A 19,422-nucleotide genomic window follows, 5' to 3' on the forward strand; every position below is an offset into this window, starting at 1 on the left:
CACAGACCTGAACTAATTTCTTGGCATTAAATATTGTGATTGATCAGTTTCTGCATATAAATTATCACCTTTGCAGCACGTTTTCTTAAATATGGTCTGGGATTTGCTTTCTGTCCACTACGTACTCAAAACAATACTGTATATCTACATGATTTATTGTGCAGGAAAGAATTTAATTGTGTGACATTGCAAGACATTTTCTGTCCTTGTTTCTTGGCATTAAATACTTAGTACAGTAATACTACTAAAGTCAAATCTAACCCCCGAAAAAAATTATGTCAACAATAATCTTTCATTGGGTTGAAGTGATTAAACCGGAACAGGACGTGACTTTACCTCAGGACTCTTGCGATTCTGCATGATTTGTTTATCAGAGTCCTTACTGGCAAAGTATCTGGTGCATCCTCGGTTCAGATACTGCAAGAGAGAAAAATCATCTTAGAAAACACTTAAACATAATTAGGTTTTTGATAAATTAAATTCAGGCACAGTATAAATGCATACTGGGGATATTTGTATTGATTTTCAACATCTAAAAGATTTACTCTGCTGTCTTCCAATATTGCTCCACAGCTGACTAGAGGTGAATTGCATGAAGTAATTGCCTCTGTTGATGTGGGTGTCACCTCAGGGACCTGATATAATGACACTATGATAAACATCTGAAGGAACAGCTTGAACTGCTTGTTGTTCTGTTTTGTAGTGCACGTAGAAGAAAATAATGGCTGGGATAAACACCTTTATGCTCTCTGACTTTGCCCCCGCTGAACTGATAATTACATTTGAACAGGACAGAATTCAATTGCAAAATATTTTGTTACTGAAGGGAGTTTCAATTTGTGTCAAGATGTCACTAAAAATAACCTCAAGCGACATCTAGTGGTCTTGTAAAGTAACTACCCACCCATGCCTAATAAAAAATACAAAGAAAAAAAGTTAAATTACATTAAAAAACAGCTTTCAAAATGCTGATTTAGACTCTCTTTCAAAGACAAGACCATAACCCCTAAGTTTCATTTCACTTTGGTATGGCACAATTGAAACAATATTAATTTTATGCTGGCTCACAGTACGGTATTATATATGTTCTTATTCTGAGAAACATTAACACTCCTGACTCTAGGGTCCATTTAAGCTGACTGACCCTGAAACTGTCTGGAGAGTCTAGGTGCAGCTTCTTCTTGATGTCCTCAGATGCCCCAGCACACAGCCTGTAGAAGATGTGGTAGTTCCTCTCGTCGTTACTCTGCATGCAAATCCTCGATTTCTCTAACAAGTAATGGGAGACAAATCCACCCACGACTGCGTTCTGGGAAAACAAAAGAAAAATAAGCTTCAAAAGCAGATTCTAAAGTCCATGGTCCACACACAGCACATTATAAATCCACCTAGAGCATCAGTGATCATCCATTACCTTGTCATTGAAGTGGATTTCCACAAACTTCCCAAAGCGACTACTGTTATTATTCCGGACTGTTTTTGCATTTCCAAAAGCCTCAAGTAGGGGATTTGCTGAGGTTCAAAATACAAAAAAAAAATACTATCAGGATCACACTACCCCAAAACACAACATACATACGTGAGTTATTAGTTAGTTAATATATTACCTTCTACAATTCTCTCATCAATATCTTGACCACTTCCATATGTTGTGGTCAGATATCTATAGGATGGGGATGAAATAAAACCAGTGTGAAGAAAACAAAAAGACACTCACACTAAGAAAGTTTACTACAATATCTTCCCATTATGGAGTACTCCCTGCCTTATTTTAATTTCTCCCCCAAAAAGGAAATCATTTGTAAAAAAAAGACGATAAATGTGGAGGTGTCATCGTTTCTGCTTGTTTCATAGCAAATTGCATCCAGGTTAATGTTGTATTGTTCATTGTTGTTTTTTGTGGGAGATTTGCAAGGCACTATCAGTGGCTCTCAATGAGGTGGAACACACAACCAGAAAGGAGAGGACCGAGGATGAGGGTGAAGGGAAGAAGGGGGAAGGATGCAGCATAATTCATGCTGAGTTCACACCTGAGAACAAACTTGGTGTTTTCAGTCTTTCCAGCACCGGATTCACCAGAAACTATGATGGACTGGCTGATCTTCAGAACCTTCATGTCCCTGTAGGCTTTGTCGGCTGAAAAGGAAAAATATCACTGATAACTTAACTTTCCTGCATAATCAGTGTAAATCAATGATCAAATAACGCATAATACAATGATGCAATTTTTCAAAGTGTAGCTGTTGAGTTGTCTTAACAGTTGTCTCACCTATAGCATAAACGTGAGGCGGCAGAGTGCCAAGTGATTTCCCCTGGTACGACTTGATGGCATCAGGGCCGTACAGTTTGGGGATGTCATAGTAAGGATTCACAGCTATCAAGATATTGGCCACATAAGTCTGTAAGAGATATATATAAATATTTATTTATATACATATACAGGAATGGTTAAGGTCTCTGCATTTAGAGAGTTAATAAATAGCAAAAAATACAAATAAATTATTGAACAATGAGCAACTACAGAGGTGAAAATGAGCCCAGTGAAGGCTCCTGAGATACACCTTAACTTGTTTCCCTGTCTTTCTCTTCTCATCTACCAGCTGTCCCTCATTTCCTAAGTGAGTAACTGGGATCAGGATTGGGTTTGCCGGTCTGACTTTGTGACCCTGTGCTAACTTCCCTCCCCTCTTTACCACCTGCTACTTTCCCCCCTAGGGAAACAAGGATACGGATCCTGTCTCCTTCTGTCCTCTAACTTGTTACTGTATTTCCTTATGATGCAACTGGATAGTAATGGTTTTGAGCCAGTGTAAGGGCACAAATATAATTGATTTATACTAGCACTAATGGAGACAAGAATAGGAGAAGAAGAGAACGTACATAAATGTGGTCTTTACTGTACCGCACTCTAACATTGTTCAGGAGTGTGGCTTCGTTCAAGTACATAAGGGAACCTGAAAACAGGAAGAAAACAAACGGGTGAAATGAAATTATGAAATTGTAAAAAAATGACTTAACAAGCAACTGAGCGTCTGAGCAGTAACTTACAATTGTCATCTACGTGTTTGTTGACATCATCCTCTGCCGGGAAGACTTGGCTCATTGGAGCAAGAAAGGTCTATAACATAAACAGTTTTGATGTTGAAACAGACATGGTTCAAGTCGCACTGTCTCTACGAAACCCTGCCAACTTTAAATACAAGATTATTTATTGTTTATTTATTGTCATTTGAAAAGCTTATGACACATAACTAATTTTCCCAGCATCCTATAAAAGAGAGACATATTAAACATCATAAAAAGCTAAGCAAGCATGCATAAACATGAATCATTCATCATGCTTAAAGATCACAGTAATGATGTTTGGTGCGACATGTTCCCAGGCTAAATTAGTTACTGATATTCTTGCTCTATTGTTTAAGAGTCTGAGTTAATGGAAATAAACTCAATGGAACAAGCCGGCTGTGCGAGAAACAAGGGGAGACATGGCAGGATAATGAATAATTTGGTGGGAGAGCAACAGGATCTGAACACCTGAGCGAGTGAGTGAGTGTGGTGTGTGTGCGGTGCAGGAGAGATGATGCTGGTGCTTTGTACTGATCTTGTGGGAACCAATCAAGTTGTGTTATTAAAAACGACCAAACCCCAACATTTAAACAATCAGTCATGAATGACTTGATTAAAGCAGAACAGTGACTTTGTCTGGTTATTCCCTGCAGCATATATCAATGTGATAAACACTATTTTCTTCCATTTACATATTCATTGCACTCCCTATATCAATACCACTGCTGGAGTGTGTGTGTGTGTGTGTGTGTGTGTGTGTGTGTGTGTGTGTGTGTGTGTGTGTGTGTGTAATTCTGACCCAGTCTGAGCTACGATGCATGGTTTATTACCACCAACAGCTTGTTAGCATAAACAGAATCTGCTTTGTGTGTCTGCTACAGTACCTTGGCTCAATCTGGATATGCCCGTCCACAATAGCAACCATGTGAGAAATGTCTAACCAATAAAATTGACAAAGAAGAAGAGGCAGCCAGGCTGAGGGCCATGCACAGAACTGAGGCACTAATGAGTTCAACACCGCAGTAAAAAACACGCTCAATGGGCCTTTCATTCCCTCAGTGAATGAAACAGAGTTTCTGCCTTGCAATAGGGCATAAACTGATAATAATCATTCAAAGCTTTTCCAAGTGAGGTTCACTTGAAACTAGTTAAAATCTTATCAAGCTGAGTGTAATATTCATCTTATTTGTGAGTCATTCAGTGGAGCACAGAGTCTTAATATTATGCAGTTATCTGTCAGTGGGGTTAGATAATACCTTGTGTGCAATTCATCTCTGATTCCACAGGTGTTTTGGTTTTTCTTGACATTTGAATGAAATAGAGTATCGGTTTTAAACCTTCAGAAAAATTTAAAAATAATTCTCAAAAAAGGTGAGACTGCACCCCAATGCAAACATGAGGTTTTCTGACTGCATTTGTATAAGCTATAAAACTTAGTTTTGTTCAAACACAGATATAACTCATGACATGAATACAAAAAGATGAATATATTCCATTTAGCTGTACCAGTACCAAGGCCCTGGTGTTGAGCATGCAACATATCGACATGACAGACGAGGGAAAAGCAGAGGTGTAAATAATAAACTTTGTTGTTAAATTATGGCTGAATTGCGCTTAGCTGCTTCAGTTTCAGGGCCCTGGTGTTGTGCATGCAGGCTCAATGTCACACCGTCATGACTTATGGGACACTAAAATGAAATGCTATCAGATGCACCTGTGCTTTGGCTACTCTAACAAGCCAAAATGTCGGATGTCAGAAAGGTCTTTGCACTAGCTGTGATGAGAACACTTCAAACATAACAAATGCAGAGGTAAATGCTACAGTGCATGTCCGTTGTAAACATCAGAGGCCTGCTTGCTCGGGACACGTGACGGCTCAGGTGTAACAGGTGGCCTTTACCTCCTAATGAGCCGCTCTCCCTCCAGGCAACACTATCAGCACACCTGCTGCTGCTCTCTTTATTTATTCATGCCACTGTACCTGTGGTCTCTCATGTTTCTCACATTTTACATATTGTTGTGCTAACGCCTTTCTAACTGAGATCACACTTACAACAGACAGCAATGAAATTACAGAAAATATAAGTTTTCATTTCATACACATGGTTTTGAAATTTTTTCATGAACTTTTGAATAAATGCATTTCTATATGTGGTGATGACCCTCTTGGGATTAAGGCAAACAACAAGCAGTTTATGTGCAATTCTCACATCAACTTGCAGAGCCACGTAAAAGGAAAACAAGCACCAACACTACTATTACCTCAGCCCCTCACCCATTTCTCAGCTGCCTGTAAATGGAAAGCTGGCGTGTGTGTATGTGCCTGTGCGTTTGTATGTGAAGACCCACCTTGCCCTTCTGGTTCAGTGGCTCTATGGTGAGCGTGTTGGCTCCTATGTCAACGATCATGCCTAGCTGGAACCCGTCGGTAGGGTGGGGCGCCCATACTGGCTTCCCATCCTCCATGGCTTACCTCCAGTCAGCACGGCTACACAACCAGGAGCAGGAAGGAGACAGAAAATGGAAAAGAGGCAACATACGTAAAGGAAAGCACATATGTGGCTTAAAATAATTATGCAAAGTACAGTGCACAGTTTTGCATTTTTTACTGAAGTTTCAAACAAACTGAATTTGCTTTAGAGTTGCTTCTATTGCCTGTTCCCCAAGGCTTGTGTGGCTACACAATATGTATTTCACTTTTTCTTCACAGCTACGTAGGTGAAAAAGAAAAATGAAATCAGAATTGCTAATTTAAAGACTGAGAAGATAATTTTTTCAGTGTCACTGTTTTTGTTGACATTCTTTGTTTTTTTCTGTTGACCACCTACTTCTTATTTGCATGGCAGCAATTTCCTGTATCCCTTCAAATTGTAATTTCAAAGTCTTTCCATTCACAGTCTTTGCTGAACCCGATAAGTCATTAAAACATGTTTTAAAACAATAATATTTAGCTATGAACTAAATCTTTTACTTGACAAGGAGACTAATATCAAAGCAGCTAGATATGACTTATAGAACCTTAAGTGAAATCCCACAAAGCCAAAGATGAGAATAAAATTCATGATCAAATTGATCTACAAAGGCTTTTTTCAGTTATTTGCATGATGTGATTGGGACCTGTCTGTTTTGCTTTCCATTAACCTGTTATTCCTCCTACTGATCTTTTAAGGGAGGATTTCCCACTGGAACATGACTGAAGGCTTCTCCTGAGGGATGCAATCCCGAGTGAGGACAATGCTACCTCAAGTGACCTCACATAAACTGCCCAGACTGACAGACCTGAGCCTCTCAGGTCTGTCAGTCTGTATTTGAACTCTGAAGTGTCTGAGCTAAAGCAGCAAAACCAGAGGCTATGCTACCAAAATATGAATCTACTTTGTGCCCATACTGGTCACTGTTTGGTTAAGTAAGAACAATTATGGGGATTAGTAAAGTAGTTTCTGCATACTGACTTATGCACTTATACACAGACAGCCCATTTTTAAAGCGTAGAGCTGAGTGTCGTTATTTTAAGTCACAGCAAACACAGACAACTTCACTCACTAGAAGGAAAGTAGGTAAATCTGTTCAATTTAGTTGTTGGCATAATTTAAATGTCTGAGGCAAAACGTACTGCAGGTTGGGTATTTTAAGAATTGCTGTTTTTGCTAAAACTCACAGCTCAGCCATGTAACAAAACTGCAAGACTTGATTCTGCACTTGACAACAGCAGTTTGTCCCTGTTGCAATATTCTGCCTGAATCTTGTGTTGACAATCTCAAAACATCATCAGCCAAATATGAAAGCCGGGTCTTCATGTGTGTCTCATTAACGGTTCTTGACAGTTAATCCTACAACCACAGTTCTTCAAAGCAAAAGTGCTGACGTTTTGCTCAAGAATCCAATTAGCTTCAGGGATTGAGGTCAAATGTCCGACAGGATAGTCGCTAGAAACTGCTGATGCAGCCTTCAACGAGCACTCAAAGTACATCCAACAGGTACATCAAAGCAGCACAGTGTTGGACTGGAGATGGTAACCTGTAGTGACCATGACTGTTTACTTTCTTTGGAATCTAGATAACAAGATAAGATAATCAAAGATAACAATGATCTTGCATTGTTCATCATTTTATGTTCAATAGTATTCATGAATATTTTATTTGTTTGTGCTGCATGATATATTCTTAGTATAATGAGTCAACCATTTCCTTCTTCCTGAACAAAAGATTGTTACAGTAATAAGGAATATCAGTTGGACTTTTACTGCTACATTATAAAGCTCATGTCAGGTCTGGTCAATACACCTACATCTGGCAAGTGCTCACTGTGGACTTCTCTCTGCACAACTACAATTTCCCATCTGTCACTCACTTGAGGGGTTTTGTAACACAAGGCTCAGATGGAAAACCCATTAAAAATAAAAACACAAGTTAGAATAGTTGGAAAGCTACTGTACGGCCAATAAACAAATTCTTTATTTCTGTGCAGGATAATATAGGTATGTTACAATTTTCAACAAGAAAGGGATGATTTGATTCTGTGTTAATGAAAAACATATACAAAAATACAAAAAACAAATATACAAAATATAGGCTAAGAATTTATCACAACTTATTTATATTCGTGTAAACGGATGAAAACCTGGTTTGCATCTAAATGAAACATCTTTAATGGAATAATTATGAAATGAGAATACAGGCTGAATGTTAAAACTGCTTCCACAGCCGGAGAAAAATGGAGTGTTGTTATCTCACTTTATTATTATATGGCTCATCTATTATTAGAGCAATAATACCCTGTTTACACTAGATGCCTTTGCCCTATGTAGGCCAACAGCGGAGCAAGAGGAAGATACCTCACATCAAAGCACCAACCCACCGTCAAGGCCAAAACTAGAGCAAAAAGAACACAAACAGTTGATTGAGAAGCACATTTCATAGATGGTTGTACATGAAATCTTTTAGTTTTATAACAGCAAAATTTGTACTAGAAGATCCTTGAACCTCTCTGTTGGTTGTAAAAAGCAGAGCCAAAGAATTGTCTTCACACTGATAGGGTGCAATGCACTATTGCTGGAGACAACAACACAGATTAAGGTTGGCTGTAACAAGTGAAAAGGTTCTGTCTGTAACTTTCAGAGACCTAGACGACTTTGTACACATTCCTAGTTGTAAATTGCAGTTGTACTCATTTGATGGTCAAACATTACAACTGCAGGGCAATTAATGTTGAATTTACATAGCACACTCTCGTATTCAAAACACATTCAAACATAACATGTAAGCAGAGTTAAAAAATAAATAAATGCACCAGAAAGAGGGAGGATAAGAAGACTTTCCCAGTCCTTTATCTTCAACCTTCAAGCATAAGATCAAGGCTAGCGGGATCCTCAAGACTGCCTTTGACTGGCGACTGATAATCACACAGTTTTCTCACAATTTCCTACTTGTAGTATAGTTACACTATGTCCACACAGGAAATACGCTAAGCTCAAATCCACATGAACAACACAAGCCTACATGACTGCACACATCTGGCTATAATAACAGAAATAATCAGAATACACTTAACACAAAATTAATGCTTGTTTAACATATATCAAGAGCATCCCATCTGTGCCAGTCTGCTGCAGACATGGCTCCATACACAACAGATCTGTCCTCATCATATACAGCAGTGCTCACTGAACCAAGAGCAAAGGGATCCACATGCATTTTTTCAAAGCTAACCTCAGAACAATCTGGGATATCACTTAGGGAGATGACCTTGTACCTAAAAGTCTACACCACAAATTGATGGCATCACTCACTGCTCAACTGAGACCAGTACCTCATGAGTAACTTTGACTCTGCAGCTTTAAATCCTCTTACTATTTGACCCTAATCGAGACAGAGAGGTGAGACGATTCAAGTGAGAGCTAAGCCTAGCAAATAAAAGTCAGTGATCAGTTAGCAGGACAATGCATATCAGAAAAGTGTCACATTCTGCATGAAACACAAAGAAAACTACAGTGCAGAAGAGGAGGAAACATAAACATACACACACACACACACACACACACACACACACACAAGAACGGACACTGGGGCTCTGAGGCATAGCAGGACACAAAAACACGCCTCTAGCTTCCTGCCTCTTGTTTCCTGTTCTCTACCAGGCAAAAGGGACATTGAAATCATTGACTACAGGGCAACGGGATCAAGACAGATGTACACACAGGTCACACTTTCAGTGGTGCATCTTTAAAATTCAGTCAGATTTATAGTTTCAAAGAGGGTAGGAAGACTTTGCTAAGCAGTGGCAGCATGTTAGAGATGGTAAATGTAGGCATACAAAAGATACAAGGCAGTTGAATGAAAACAAGGGAAATAATGTGAAAAATGTGAAATAAAACAAATTAAACCATGTTAATAGTCTTGTATAAGGACACTTCAGACATAGCACAGTTAAACTTAATTACTATAGAACAAAACAGTCATACTTCTGTGATATACTAGTTCAGAAGAAGTTCTCCCTGAAGCTTTTAGAGTCAGTTCAACATAATCTCATAATTATTTCAATTTTTACAAATATCCACCCTCTGTACAAGGGACTAACGGTACTAAGCCCCTTATAAATAAGCCATAAGGAGTAGCTACTGGAAGAGTCTGACAGCAAACAAACACCACCAAATGCGGGTAAGGCTAATTATTCAACAAATAAGATTATTGCTGGTTAGTATACAGAGAAAACTAAAGTAATGCACTCATTCCATAATTGTCAGGTACTGTAAAGACAATACGAAGTACGCGAAGCTGTTGCTGACCCTAGCTGTTCGCTGAAAAGTGTAAAAGTTGGACAAAAGAGGGGACACTTACAACTCGTATCCGTCAGACAGCAAAATGTACGTGCGAGGAGACAGTGACAGATTTTAAGTCCCTCATGCGGATGTGTGGCTGTCGCTGTAGTCCAGCTTTCTTGGTCTTTCTTTCACCCCGGAGCAGGACAGGACAGGACCGGACAGAGCGGCAGCAGGGTGTCTGGATGACAGGCTGCGCTCGCGCTACGGTGAGCACAGGTGACGTCACCCTGACTGTACATTTACTGACGGTCCGTTAAAGTGCTGCTCGTAAGATCCTGTGTCAAGCAGATTTTCTGTAGTGCAGAGGAAAAATAAGCATCAGGACAGTGGTAGCCTATATTTCGGTTATCTACATATTTTATAATCCAGACATATTTCCAAATTCTTTCCTCACAGCAACATTAAAAAAGATAATGTTGATCTAACATCCATTAAAAAAAAAAAAAAACATGCTTAGAGTAAAATCTGGGGAAATATAGCAGCAGAAATTATATCTAAAGCAACAAGTCGCTGGTACATTTGCTGGCACCTTTCCAGGATTCAGTATAAATCAATAAATTGTTATCATTAAAAAAAAGTGTGAATATAGGGGTTTTTTATTTTACAGTTTATGTCGATTACTTTTTGCTTAATCGTCGTAAAACTGGAGTTATGGAGTAAATTCAGTCCACACCATAATGCTTCACTGGCTGCAATGAAATGACAGCAAATGCTGCCTTGAGTCATGAATATTTGAAAGGCAGGTAATCTAAAACTTTTGGGGGGATTTTTGAAGGAGACACCCAATCCAGCACTGAGAGCAGCCACTGGGTTTGTAAATCTAATTAGGACATCTGATACTCCTCTATTGGACCATATCTCATTACAGACACTAGATGACAGCATGTAAACATTAACATGACATTTTTTGTGCACAAGTTTAAGTCCAAGTTAGTAATTGCATGACTTCCTAAATAATGCAAAACAAAGATAAGCGACATGTCAGTAACAGACACATTTTATTTTCCTAGTCTAACAGCAACTACAATACAACAACGAATTGTGCATCTCATTATTTTGTTAATTTGATCATATATTTTTCACTCTGGTAAAGACTAAGACAGACAACCACTGCAGCATTATTTATTTACCAAATAGGCTACTGGGACTGAATTCTTTTTAAAGCATATCATCTTTCTTGTTATTTTGATAACATGATATATGGATCAGTGTACTACTGACTGATAAATTGCAAATAAAATGGGATAAAAAAAATTGATACAGACCGCTTGTGTTTTTAAATCCTATACTGTACTTGCATGGACAATGGCTCCACCAAGTGGCCATATTGGGGAGAAACAGATCTGCATGTCTACGGCCAAATCCCAAACCAATTATGAATCAGGGAGGCAGTAAAGAGTAAAGAGCAGGGAAGGGATGCACCGGAGAATTGATCATCAGAGAAATGACAGTGACAAAAGCCCAATATATTATTATATATTTATATTCATATAAAATCATAATTTCTAATTTCTTGACATGGAATGAGTCTTGGGCATGGTATTACAAAAACTTTGAAGCACCCACCAAAGTGCAACTCATTGAGAACTAACCATGATGTTAAATTGACTCCCTGAATAAATCCTTTGAGTTTTTTGTAGAGGCCTGGGCAACAACTTCTCATTTTCCACTGTAAAGCTCTGCAAAGCAAAAATCAGTGCTTTCGTGAGTATGTTTAGATCTTTTGTACCATTATAATCTTCTTTATGTGTGTGTATCCATTCAGGCTACATTCATTTTTAATTAAAAAGAAATTACATAAGATGGCAGATATGCTGTGTGGCACTGAACAAAATATAGTGCATTAGGGTGCACACAGAAAAAAAAGCTGTTTTTAATCACACAAACCATAAGAATACATTAGGACCAGAACTCATATCATTAATACAGTGTAGTGCATTATCCATTGCCACACAAGCCCTGATAAGATATAGTTTTATGAAAAAGTGGAGAAAGTTCAGGCAACCCATACAAACTGAAACTTAAAATACCTGATAAGTTTCTTTTGCTTTTCTAAACATCTGACAGAGAAGTTAAGTCAGTGGATTCATCCGGCCCCTCCACTGTCAATCACTTGACCACTTTCCCAGCCAATTATCTGTGGAGCCCCAGCTGCTTTGGACTTTATCTGTGAACTGTTTACGAATGTCCTATCACACACATTCTGTGGTGCCTGTGCAAGGATATGAAATGTTTCTGTAGTACCACCATCGTTCAAAGCTCCTGCAAGTCTTTGCAAGCTGGCAGTTCTTTTCCCCTCTGTCTGGAAAGTTCATCTACAGGTAGGCCATCCATATTCTTAAATTCAGTATACTGTTTACTCCTTTCTAACTATCGTTTTCACTCAAGAGTTATTGATATTACAAAGATTATCTAAATGAAGCGGAATATGTCTTTGGTCTTGGCAAATATGACTCTGGGTGCGACTTCCATGTGCTTTGTGAACAGCTGTTTCTACCATTAATTGATCTAGTAGATGAGTATGAATTAGTTTAAAGCAATGTTTTTCCTCATTATTAAGCTACTCTCTGTGGCTTCATATGTGTGGTGAATGTTAATACATTTTTTGGGGGGTATTTACAAAATAAATGCTGAAAGTAATGGACAACAGGTGTATGCTAATATGTTATGGGTTTAGGTTGCATTACTGCTTCGCTTCTGAAACAAATGTTTACTCCGGATTCCACTACATCAGCGGTGAAATTCTTGGTTGTGAATGACTCTTAATCATTCATATTTTCTTAATCTCCCTCGTCTCTCCAGTAGAGCCTACTAACCAACCCATGTAGAAGAATGAGAGGAGGGAAGCTGTTACTACCAATGGTACTAATGTCTGTGATGTTGAGTTTTTTAACAATACAGACATCTTATGGGCAGGACTTGGCAGAGGAGCCCTGCACTGTTCAGATCCTTGTCCCTGGACTCAAAGGCATGCCACACACACACACATACACACACACACACACACACACACACACACACACACAAACACACACACAACAAACTGAACAAAAATAGAATCTATTTCCATATTTTATGATTATTTTTTTTCGATCTTTTTCTGCAAAAGGAGAACCAGGAGAGAAAGGACAAAAAGGAGCACCAGGGAGACCGGGAAGAGTTGGCCCTCCTGGAGAGATTGGTATAGTTTTTGCACTCGCAATAAGGGAAGATGCGAAAACATTTACCATACACACATGCTTATGCGTATAATTTTTTTGTTTTTTTTGTTTTTAACAATATGCAATAAGCTGAAAAAAAAGAACTAGGGTAAAGATCACATTGCTCAGGCTGATAATGTGCTGTTACATCACTAACAGGCCATCCAGAGATGGCCAAGTGTTTACATGTGGGTGAGAGGTTGGAGGAGAAATGATCTGCACAATCCACTGCTGCGGACAAGTGTTTACTGAAGACCTTAATGAGGAGTGGAGGGTGTTCTCATGCTTTTATAGGAGATTACACAGACTCATCGTTTTAATTAACCTACCATAGTGGAAGTAAATTGTCGTTTGAGAATTTCAGTTATTTTTTCATTAACTTTAATTTGTGGTCTTTTAAGGTGCACAAGAAATGCATGTTTTTCTTTTTAAATATTTCGGTTACAATTACTTTTTTTCAGGGCAACCTGGGCTTAAAGGACAGAAAGGAATTATGGGACGTTATGGAAAAGTGGGCCCAAGTGGAATGAAAGGTTAATATAGAATGTACAAATATAGTTCAGTTGTTTGAGAATTAAGTATAGTATATTTTGTGTTTTATGAATAATTACATTTTATATCTCAGGGGTAAAAGGAGACAGTGGGGATCCAGGTCCAAGGGGCCCTGATGGAGAGCCAGGTGAGATATTTTATCATCTTATTTAGTTTGTCAAACAGACTGTTTAAGGTTTAAACACGAATATTTGGTGAAATTTTAGAATGAATTGTGTCGATGATGTCGTAATCCTCCATATTTTTGCCTTATCAGGTATCCCGTGTGAGTGCACACCGATGAGAAAGATGATTGGAGAAATGGACATTCTCGTGGCCCAACTTTCCTCAGAACTGAAGTTCATTAAAAATGGTATGATCTTTGCATTCTTTAAAAAAAAAGAAAGAAAAAAAAAAAGAAGCACTTGCGTTCTTCTTGTTTGACTTCCTGTATCCTTGCTATTGCTTCACTTCTTCTCCTCAAAGTACTGCAAATGCTGGGCATGTCAATGTGAAATTTATAGAAATACAAGTGCTCATTTTTCAGCACTGCCCTCCCCTGCAGCTGTTGCTGGCATAAAAGAGACAGACAGTAAAGTCTATCTGTTGGTGAAGGAGGAGAAACGCTACTCCGACGCTGAGGTCTACTGTCAGATGAGGGGAGGGCACCTGGCCATGCCCAAGGATGAGGGAGCCAACACTGCCATTGCGGGGTACATTACCGAAACAGGCCTGAGCAGAGTCTACATTGGCATTCATGACCTGGACCGGGAGGGTGTTTTCACCTACGTGGATCGCTCTCCAATGACCACTTTCAGCAAATGGAGGAAAGGAGAGCCAAACAACGCCTATGATGATGAGGACTGTGTTGAGATGGTGGCCTCTGGGGAGTGGACTGATGTGGCGTGCCACCCTACCATGTATTTTGTCTGTGAATTTGACAAGGACAGTATCTGAGTGGAGTCCTTAGCGAACAGCTGCTAAAAGATTTGATAAATATAATGGAACAAAAGTTAGACGCGTTCACTGTGTTTGTGCGATACCTTCTATCTGTAAATATGAGGAAAAAATGACATCTAAGTTGTGCAAACTCATATTTTCTTTTCTTCCCTTACAAGCATTACAAGCTATTTATTTTCTTAATTCACACAACAACCAACAAGTTTGTTCTTTGTGTTAGAATCTTACTCATTTTAAGTGCACCCTTAATCTCATACTCTGTGACTCATTAATGTTCCTGACAGTATGCAAGGTAATATACTGAGTTTTTGTTATGCAAAGTATCCACTGAGCAATATTTGCTACAGTGCCATCAACAAACAAGGCAAATGAGCAAATGCAGAGGGGCTGTAGATTTTGTGGGAAATATGAAATTAAAAGAACGATTTTGGTTCCAGTTGAGTGCTTTTAATCAGAGAAATTGAATATACCATGCATTGTATGTTCATATTCGTATTCATATAATAAATTATGTGGAGGTTGTTGTACAATAAACATTCACTAGTAATTTAAAAAAGAGACGGTGTCTAATAATTATTTTCTGCCACTGAGCTGACTAAACTTATGGGTGGAACTGTGCTTTGAACCGAATCCTGAGCTAGTGTAACACAGCCTCCACCCAGTGCATAAAAACTGAACTGCACTGTAATGGTCTCTTCAAATGGGATGTATGTTTTGTAGTTTTGGCTGCTCCATGGTGACATGTGACATGGTAAAATTTCTTCTGTGAAAAGGCCTATTGTGCTTTTTAAAAAAGTATCTACACAAACTGTTGCTATCTAGGATAAAAAACCATGATGTAAAAGTGAATGTTGAGCTTGGACCTCTGGTGGAGTGGAGTTCTTAAAACTGTTATGTGGTATTGAAAAAATACTGTGTATGTGATGTTATTTCTGCTTAACCAAGTTATACTGTGTAAATGTTAAACCATGAAAACATGTTTATACTGTATTCCCAAACCCTAACCCTCTGTCAACAGATAAGACCACCCTCTGTAGTATGCAAACATTCTTTGGATGCAATAACTCGAGTGACCTCACATCTTAAAACATCCACATTCCAGTTTCTCGCTTTAAATAGTGCATGTTCACAATTTCTGTCTTACCAACGGTGGGAAGCAGTGATTACAGACTGTAAAAAATTAGATTTTTTAAAAATGGGTGGGACTGACCTTTAAGAGTGTCAACGGAAACTCTCCCACTGCAGCTCCCTGATCCTCCACTTGACAAGACACAGGAGTCATCTCTTTGGGAAACCACACATTGCATGTCAGATGCGCTGGAGGAATATCACTAAAAGAAACAGCACATATAGATTTTAATCTACACATCAGATTTAACTGTGATGCTTTAAATGGGATATTTATTTGGACTCAATTGTTGGAGATTTTTCTATATTAATATTGCTAAGAAAAAATGTTGAAATCTATCTTAGGCAGTGAATTGAATCTGATGGTGGGGACTTAACACACTGCAGTCTTGATTGGTGTACTAAGATAAATTAACACGGGCAGTTTTTCTGTGACATGACTATAATTAAAAAATAATGTATCATCTAAACACAAGAGGGTTGACAATAATAATAAATTAATTACACTTGTTAATTGTTTGACAGTGTAATGTTTGGTGAATGACAAAAACAAGACATTACACACTGTGGGTTAGTATGACATTTTCTTCTTTGAAAATCCTCAATGGTTTAGTTGTGTGATTAATAGAAGTTGTCTTACAGCCCCTGCTGTTATTGTTTTTTGGGATGGGCATCCCAGCTGAGATAATATTGCACCACTAAGAAGAAGAATTTGAATATGCATGATGCAGTTCTCCTAATAAAGCACAGCACCGGTCCCTTAAGAAATGAATAATTAATGCTGAGATGAATTATGCATTTAATTGACCAGGACTTGTCTGGCCTAAACCAATTAGGTGCCATTGTTGGTGCAATCTCTGGTTACCTTTGTGGTAAACAATTTGGACAGCTCTGTCTAACAGTGGACTGGCAGATAATCTGTGCTGAAGAAAAGGTCTGTGAATGGGAGATATGGCGACAGTGCATGAAAATAAGGGGAAAAAAACACTGCATTGGATGTTCTAGCCACTTCTATATCTACCATGGAAACATCAAATTTGTCTTGCAGTAGTAATGTTTTAACTTGTGCTCATAAGATATAACTCAAATTTAACTTGTTAAAAAAAATTTGGAAAGGCATGCTAGTTTGTGATGAATGCAAAGAGTGATTAAGTCTTTATGTTCCCAAATGGTCAAAATGAATGATTGCAACTTTACAATAGGCCTTCGGCTTGTTTATGTTGCAATGCAAAACTCACCCCATGTTCCAGCACATGAGTCTTAAGTCATTCTTCAAAATGCAGATCATGTAGGACTGATGAATCTGCTTCATTAAATGCAAATCCAGTAGCCCAGAAGATACAGAAAAATGGACTGTAGGCCACTGACAAAGTCGTCCCAAAATCCTGTTATAAGAAAGAAAGCAAAGAAAAAAAAATCACAAAGATACCAAGGAAATGGGAAATTTTAACATAGGTACGTCAGTCACTATACAGTATTATTTTGAATGAGCTGTTTACATAACAGATCTCAACTTAATATTGCCTATATCTGATATGGGCCTACATTTGTGGTCATCTTTAAGCTGCTGATGTTAACGTTACTACTAATGATAAATAAATATTGTTTTTCTGGAGGCTGGTTGCCTTGGAAACACTTACGTTTTGGAATCAAACACCAAGTAAGCTTTGGCTACGCACCAAAGCAAGAAGCTAGCAAACAACACGGAGGATAGGTTTCTGGATAGTGCACCTCTCATGTGGAAGAATTGGATTCCGTTATCAGATTCTATCTCCAGTTACGTCTCCGGAGACTCAACACACCTGCCACTGACACATTTACTATTGACACCAAGCGCCATTATTCTTTGTTTTTTTTAAAAACTGCTTCGTGTTAGCTAGCTAAGTATGTCAGGGAGAAGTGATTTGCCAGCAACAAAAACAATAACTGTCTACAGGAACGGAGACGCTTTCTTCCCCGGAAGGAAAATAGTTGTGAATCCGCGGCAGGTGTCAACCTTTGAGAGTTTTTTGACCTCTTTGACCAGAGGTATTGAAGCTCCGTTTGGCGCCGTGAGGAGGCTGTACACACCTGCACAGGGCCACAAAGTTAAGCGTTTGGACGACTTGAATCACGGGAGTGTATACGTTGCAGCCGGAAATGAGCAGTTCAAAAAGCTGGAGTAGGTATCGTGCTGTAAGGTACCATTAAATAAAGTATGCATTTCGATTTACTGTGCTGTCTTCTCGACCAATATTCGTTGTCCAATTAGCATAAATTCTAAATCACTATTTAGTCAACCTTCAGCTGTAAAAACAGTTTCTTACAGGTAAGTTTTTTATTTGAACTTGCATTATTTAGTCTAGGGATGGTTTTGTCTATCTTTTTAGACCATCAGTAACTGTATATGTTAGCAACTGAAGCCTTGGTTTGAGTCATTTACATGATTTTTTAATGTCCTCCAGCTATTGTGAGATAACAACCAAGAAACCAGAGAATAAGAAGAAAGAACAGGTAAGACTGCTTTTTGTGTTTGATCATTTATATTGAAAATAATTAAATTAAGTTTAACATTTATTTTCAGGTGCTGTATCATTATGTGTGACCATATGATTAGGGTGTTTTTTAGAAAGAGGTAATTGGGACCAAACAGAGACGATAACACAAAAGTCAGAGTTTGAGCCAAACACTTAAAAATGCCTTATTCCTTATTTATAAAATTTCCAGATCCGGCCTGTTGTTCACAGCAGAATAGTAGCTTCTGCTCGCTGGAGGAGAACTACTGATGAGTCTTGCACAATAAAGTGAGTGATGATTTAAAGCTGGATATAAAGTTATCCACAATTTAAAAGGGTAATGTTCTTTGTTGTGCCATGCAATGACAGAAACCATTGTTTTTTCTGTGTCCTATATATTGTTGTGTTTCACAGTGTCTTTACCAACGGAGATGTTTTGGTGCCTCCAACTCGAATACGGATCCCAAAGTACACTCTCAGAAACTGGGAAAATGTTTTAGCCATGGTGACAGATAAAGTGCATCTTCGTACAGGTGCTGTGTACAGGTAATGTCTGACATCAGTACATTGTATTAAGTTAGTCATGTCCCAATGATTGGCAAGCAAAGATATTACCTGTACTTCCTCTGCATTAGAAAGATAGACCCTGACTTTAAATATACATATTTTAAGGTTTGTACGTCTTTTTTCCAAATATACTGTAATATACTGTCCTTCATTATGTTTTCAAATAAATGTAGTTTTTAAAAAAAATGGTGTACATGATTCCAAAGAGTCAGCTTCTCTAACACAGATGAAAGAAGCAAGATTAGTGGAGGTTTTCCCGTCAGTTTAAATGCATTTAGCAGAGTGGAACGACTTTTCGAATTAATTAGTGATTGGGGCCATATTAGGTTGTGGTGTGCTCACTGGAATTCATCCAAAAGTGCTTGTTAGGCAATATCTGCTTTGATGGATATTTGAAAACGTGCTTATATATTTATAAATTTAGATGAAACAGCCACAATACATTGCTCAAATTTGTGCTATTTCTTTACTTGACTTCCCAGGCTTTGCACATTAGAGGGAGATCCTGTCTGCGGTTCCACTGAACTGGAGAAGAACCAGCACTATGTTGCAGTTGGTGCAGAAAAGTTTAAAGCTCTCCCATATGACCAGTGGGTCCATAGGGATTTAATCTTGGAGAACAACACAGTCGAAAAGTATGAGACCTATGACTTTT

General features: G+C 38.4%; 3 protein-coding genes across 6 annotated transcripts in view; 2 read left to right on the forward strand and 1 right to left on the reverse strand.

The window, feature by feature from the left end:
- The window catches only part of myo6b (myosin VIb), a 36,314-nt gene extending 26,251 nt beyond the window's left edge, over window positions 1-10,063 (reverse strand). For both annotated transcript variants that reach the window (XM_023393791.2, XM_023393790.2), the window contains exons 1-10: window positions 9,903-10,063; window positions 5,416-5,554; window positions 3,049-3,118; window positions 2,881-2,954; window positions 2,270-2,399; window positions 2,031-2,136; window positions 1,608-1,663; window positions 1,415-1,512; window positions 1,145-1,309; window positions 337-417 (exon numbers count right to left, since the gene is read on the reverse strand). In XM_023393791.2, coding sequence (XP_023249559.1) covers window positions 337-417; window positions 1,145-1,309; window positions 1,415-1,512; window positions 1,608-1,663; window positions 2,031-2,136; window positions 2,270-2,399; window positions 2,881-2,954; window positions 3,049-3,118; window positions 5,416-5,532 — 897 coding nt within the window. In that variant the 5' untranslated portion in view covers window positions 5,533-5,554; window positions 9,903-10,063. The remainder of the gene's footprint in view (window positions 1-336; window positions 418-1,144; window positions 1,310-1,414; window positions 1,513-1,607; window positions 1,664-2,030; window positions 2,137-2,269; window positions 2,400-2,880; window positions 2,955-3,048; window positions 3,119-5,415; window positions 5,555-9,902) is intronic.
- A 1,985-nt stretch (window positions 10,064-12,048) lies between these two features.
- Window positions 12,049-16,215, forward strand: colec11 (collectin sub-family member 11). 3 transcript variants are annotated; one of them, XM_023393726.2, is made up of 7 exons: window positions 12,049-12,207; window positions 12,689-12,854; window positions 12,996-13,067; window positions 13,548-13,619; window positions 13,712-13,765; window positions 13,895-13,990; window positions 14,165-16,215. In XM_023393726.2, the coding sequence occupies exons 2-7, from the start codon at window positions 12,719-12,721 to the stop codon at window positions 14,572-14,574; spliced, it is 840 nt and encodes a 279-aa protein (XP_023249494.1). In that variant the 5' UTR covers window positions 12,049-12,207; window positions 12,689-12,718; the 3' UTR covers window positions 14,575-16,215. The 3 variants fall into 3 exon arrangements, with proteins under 3 accessions (XP_023249494.1, XP_023249496.1, XP_023249495.1); XM_023393728.2 differs by having other exon boundaries at window positions 14,183-16,215; XM_023393727.2 differs by having other exon boundaries at window positions 12,050-12,207; window positions 12,692-12,854.
- A 1,376-nt stretch (window positions 16,216-17,591) lies between these two features.
- The window catches only part of dcdc2c (doublecortin domain containing 2C), a 42,133-nt gene continuing 40,302 nt past the window's right edge, over window positions 17,592-19,422 (forward strand). Inside the window, exons 1-5 of the mRNA XM_087170281.1 lie at window positions 17,592-17,866; window positions 18,150-18,198; window positions 18,412-18,488; window positions 18,615-18,746; window positions 19,250-19,402. Coding sequence (XP_087026407.1) covers window positions 17,592-17,866; window positions 18,150-18,198; window positions 18,412-18,488; window positions 18,615-18,746; window positions 19,250-19,402 — 686 coding nt within the window. The remainder of the gene's footprint in view (window positions 17,867-18,149; window positions 18,199-18,411; window positions 18,489-18,614; window positions 18,747-19,249; window positions 19,403-19,422) is intronic.

Source organism: Seriola lalandi, unplaced genomic scaffold (genome assembly GCF_002814215.2).
Source record: "Seriola lalandi dorsalis isolate HSWRI2012SDOR001 ecotype SW California unplaced genomic scaffold, Sedor1 jcf7180002054942, whole genome shotgun sequence".
In the NCBI taxonomy this organism is placed as follows: Eukaryota; Metazoa; Chordata; class Actinopteri; order Carangiformes; family Carangidae; genus Seriola; species Seriola lalandi.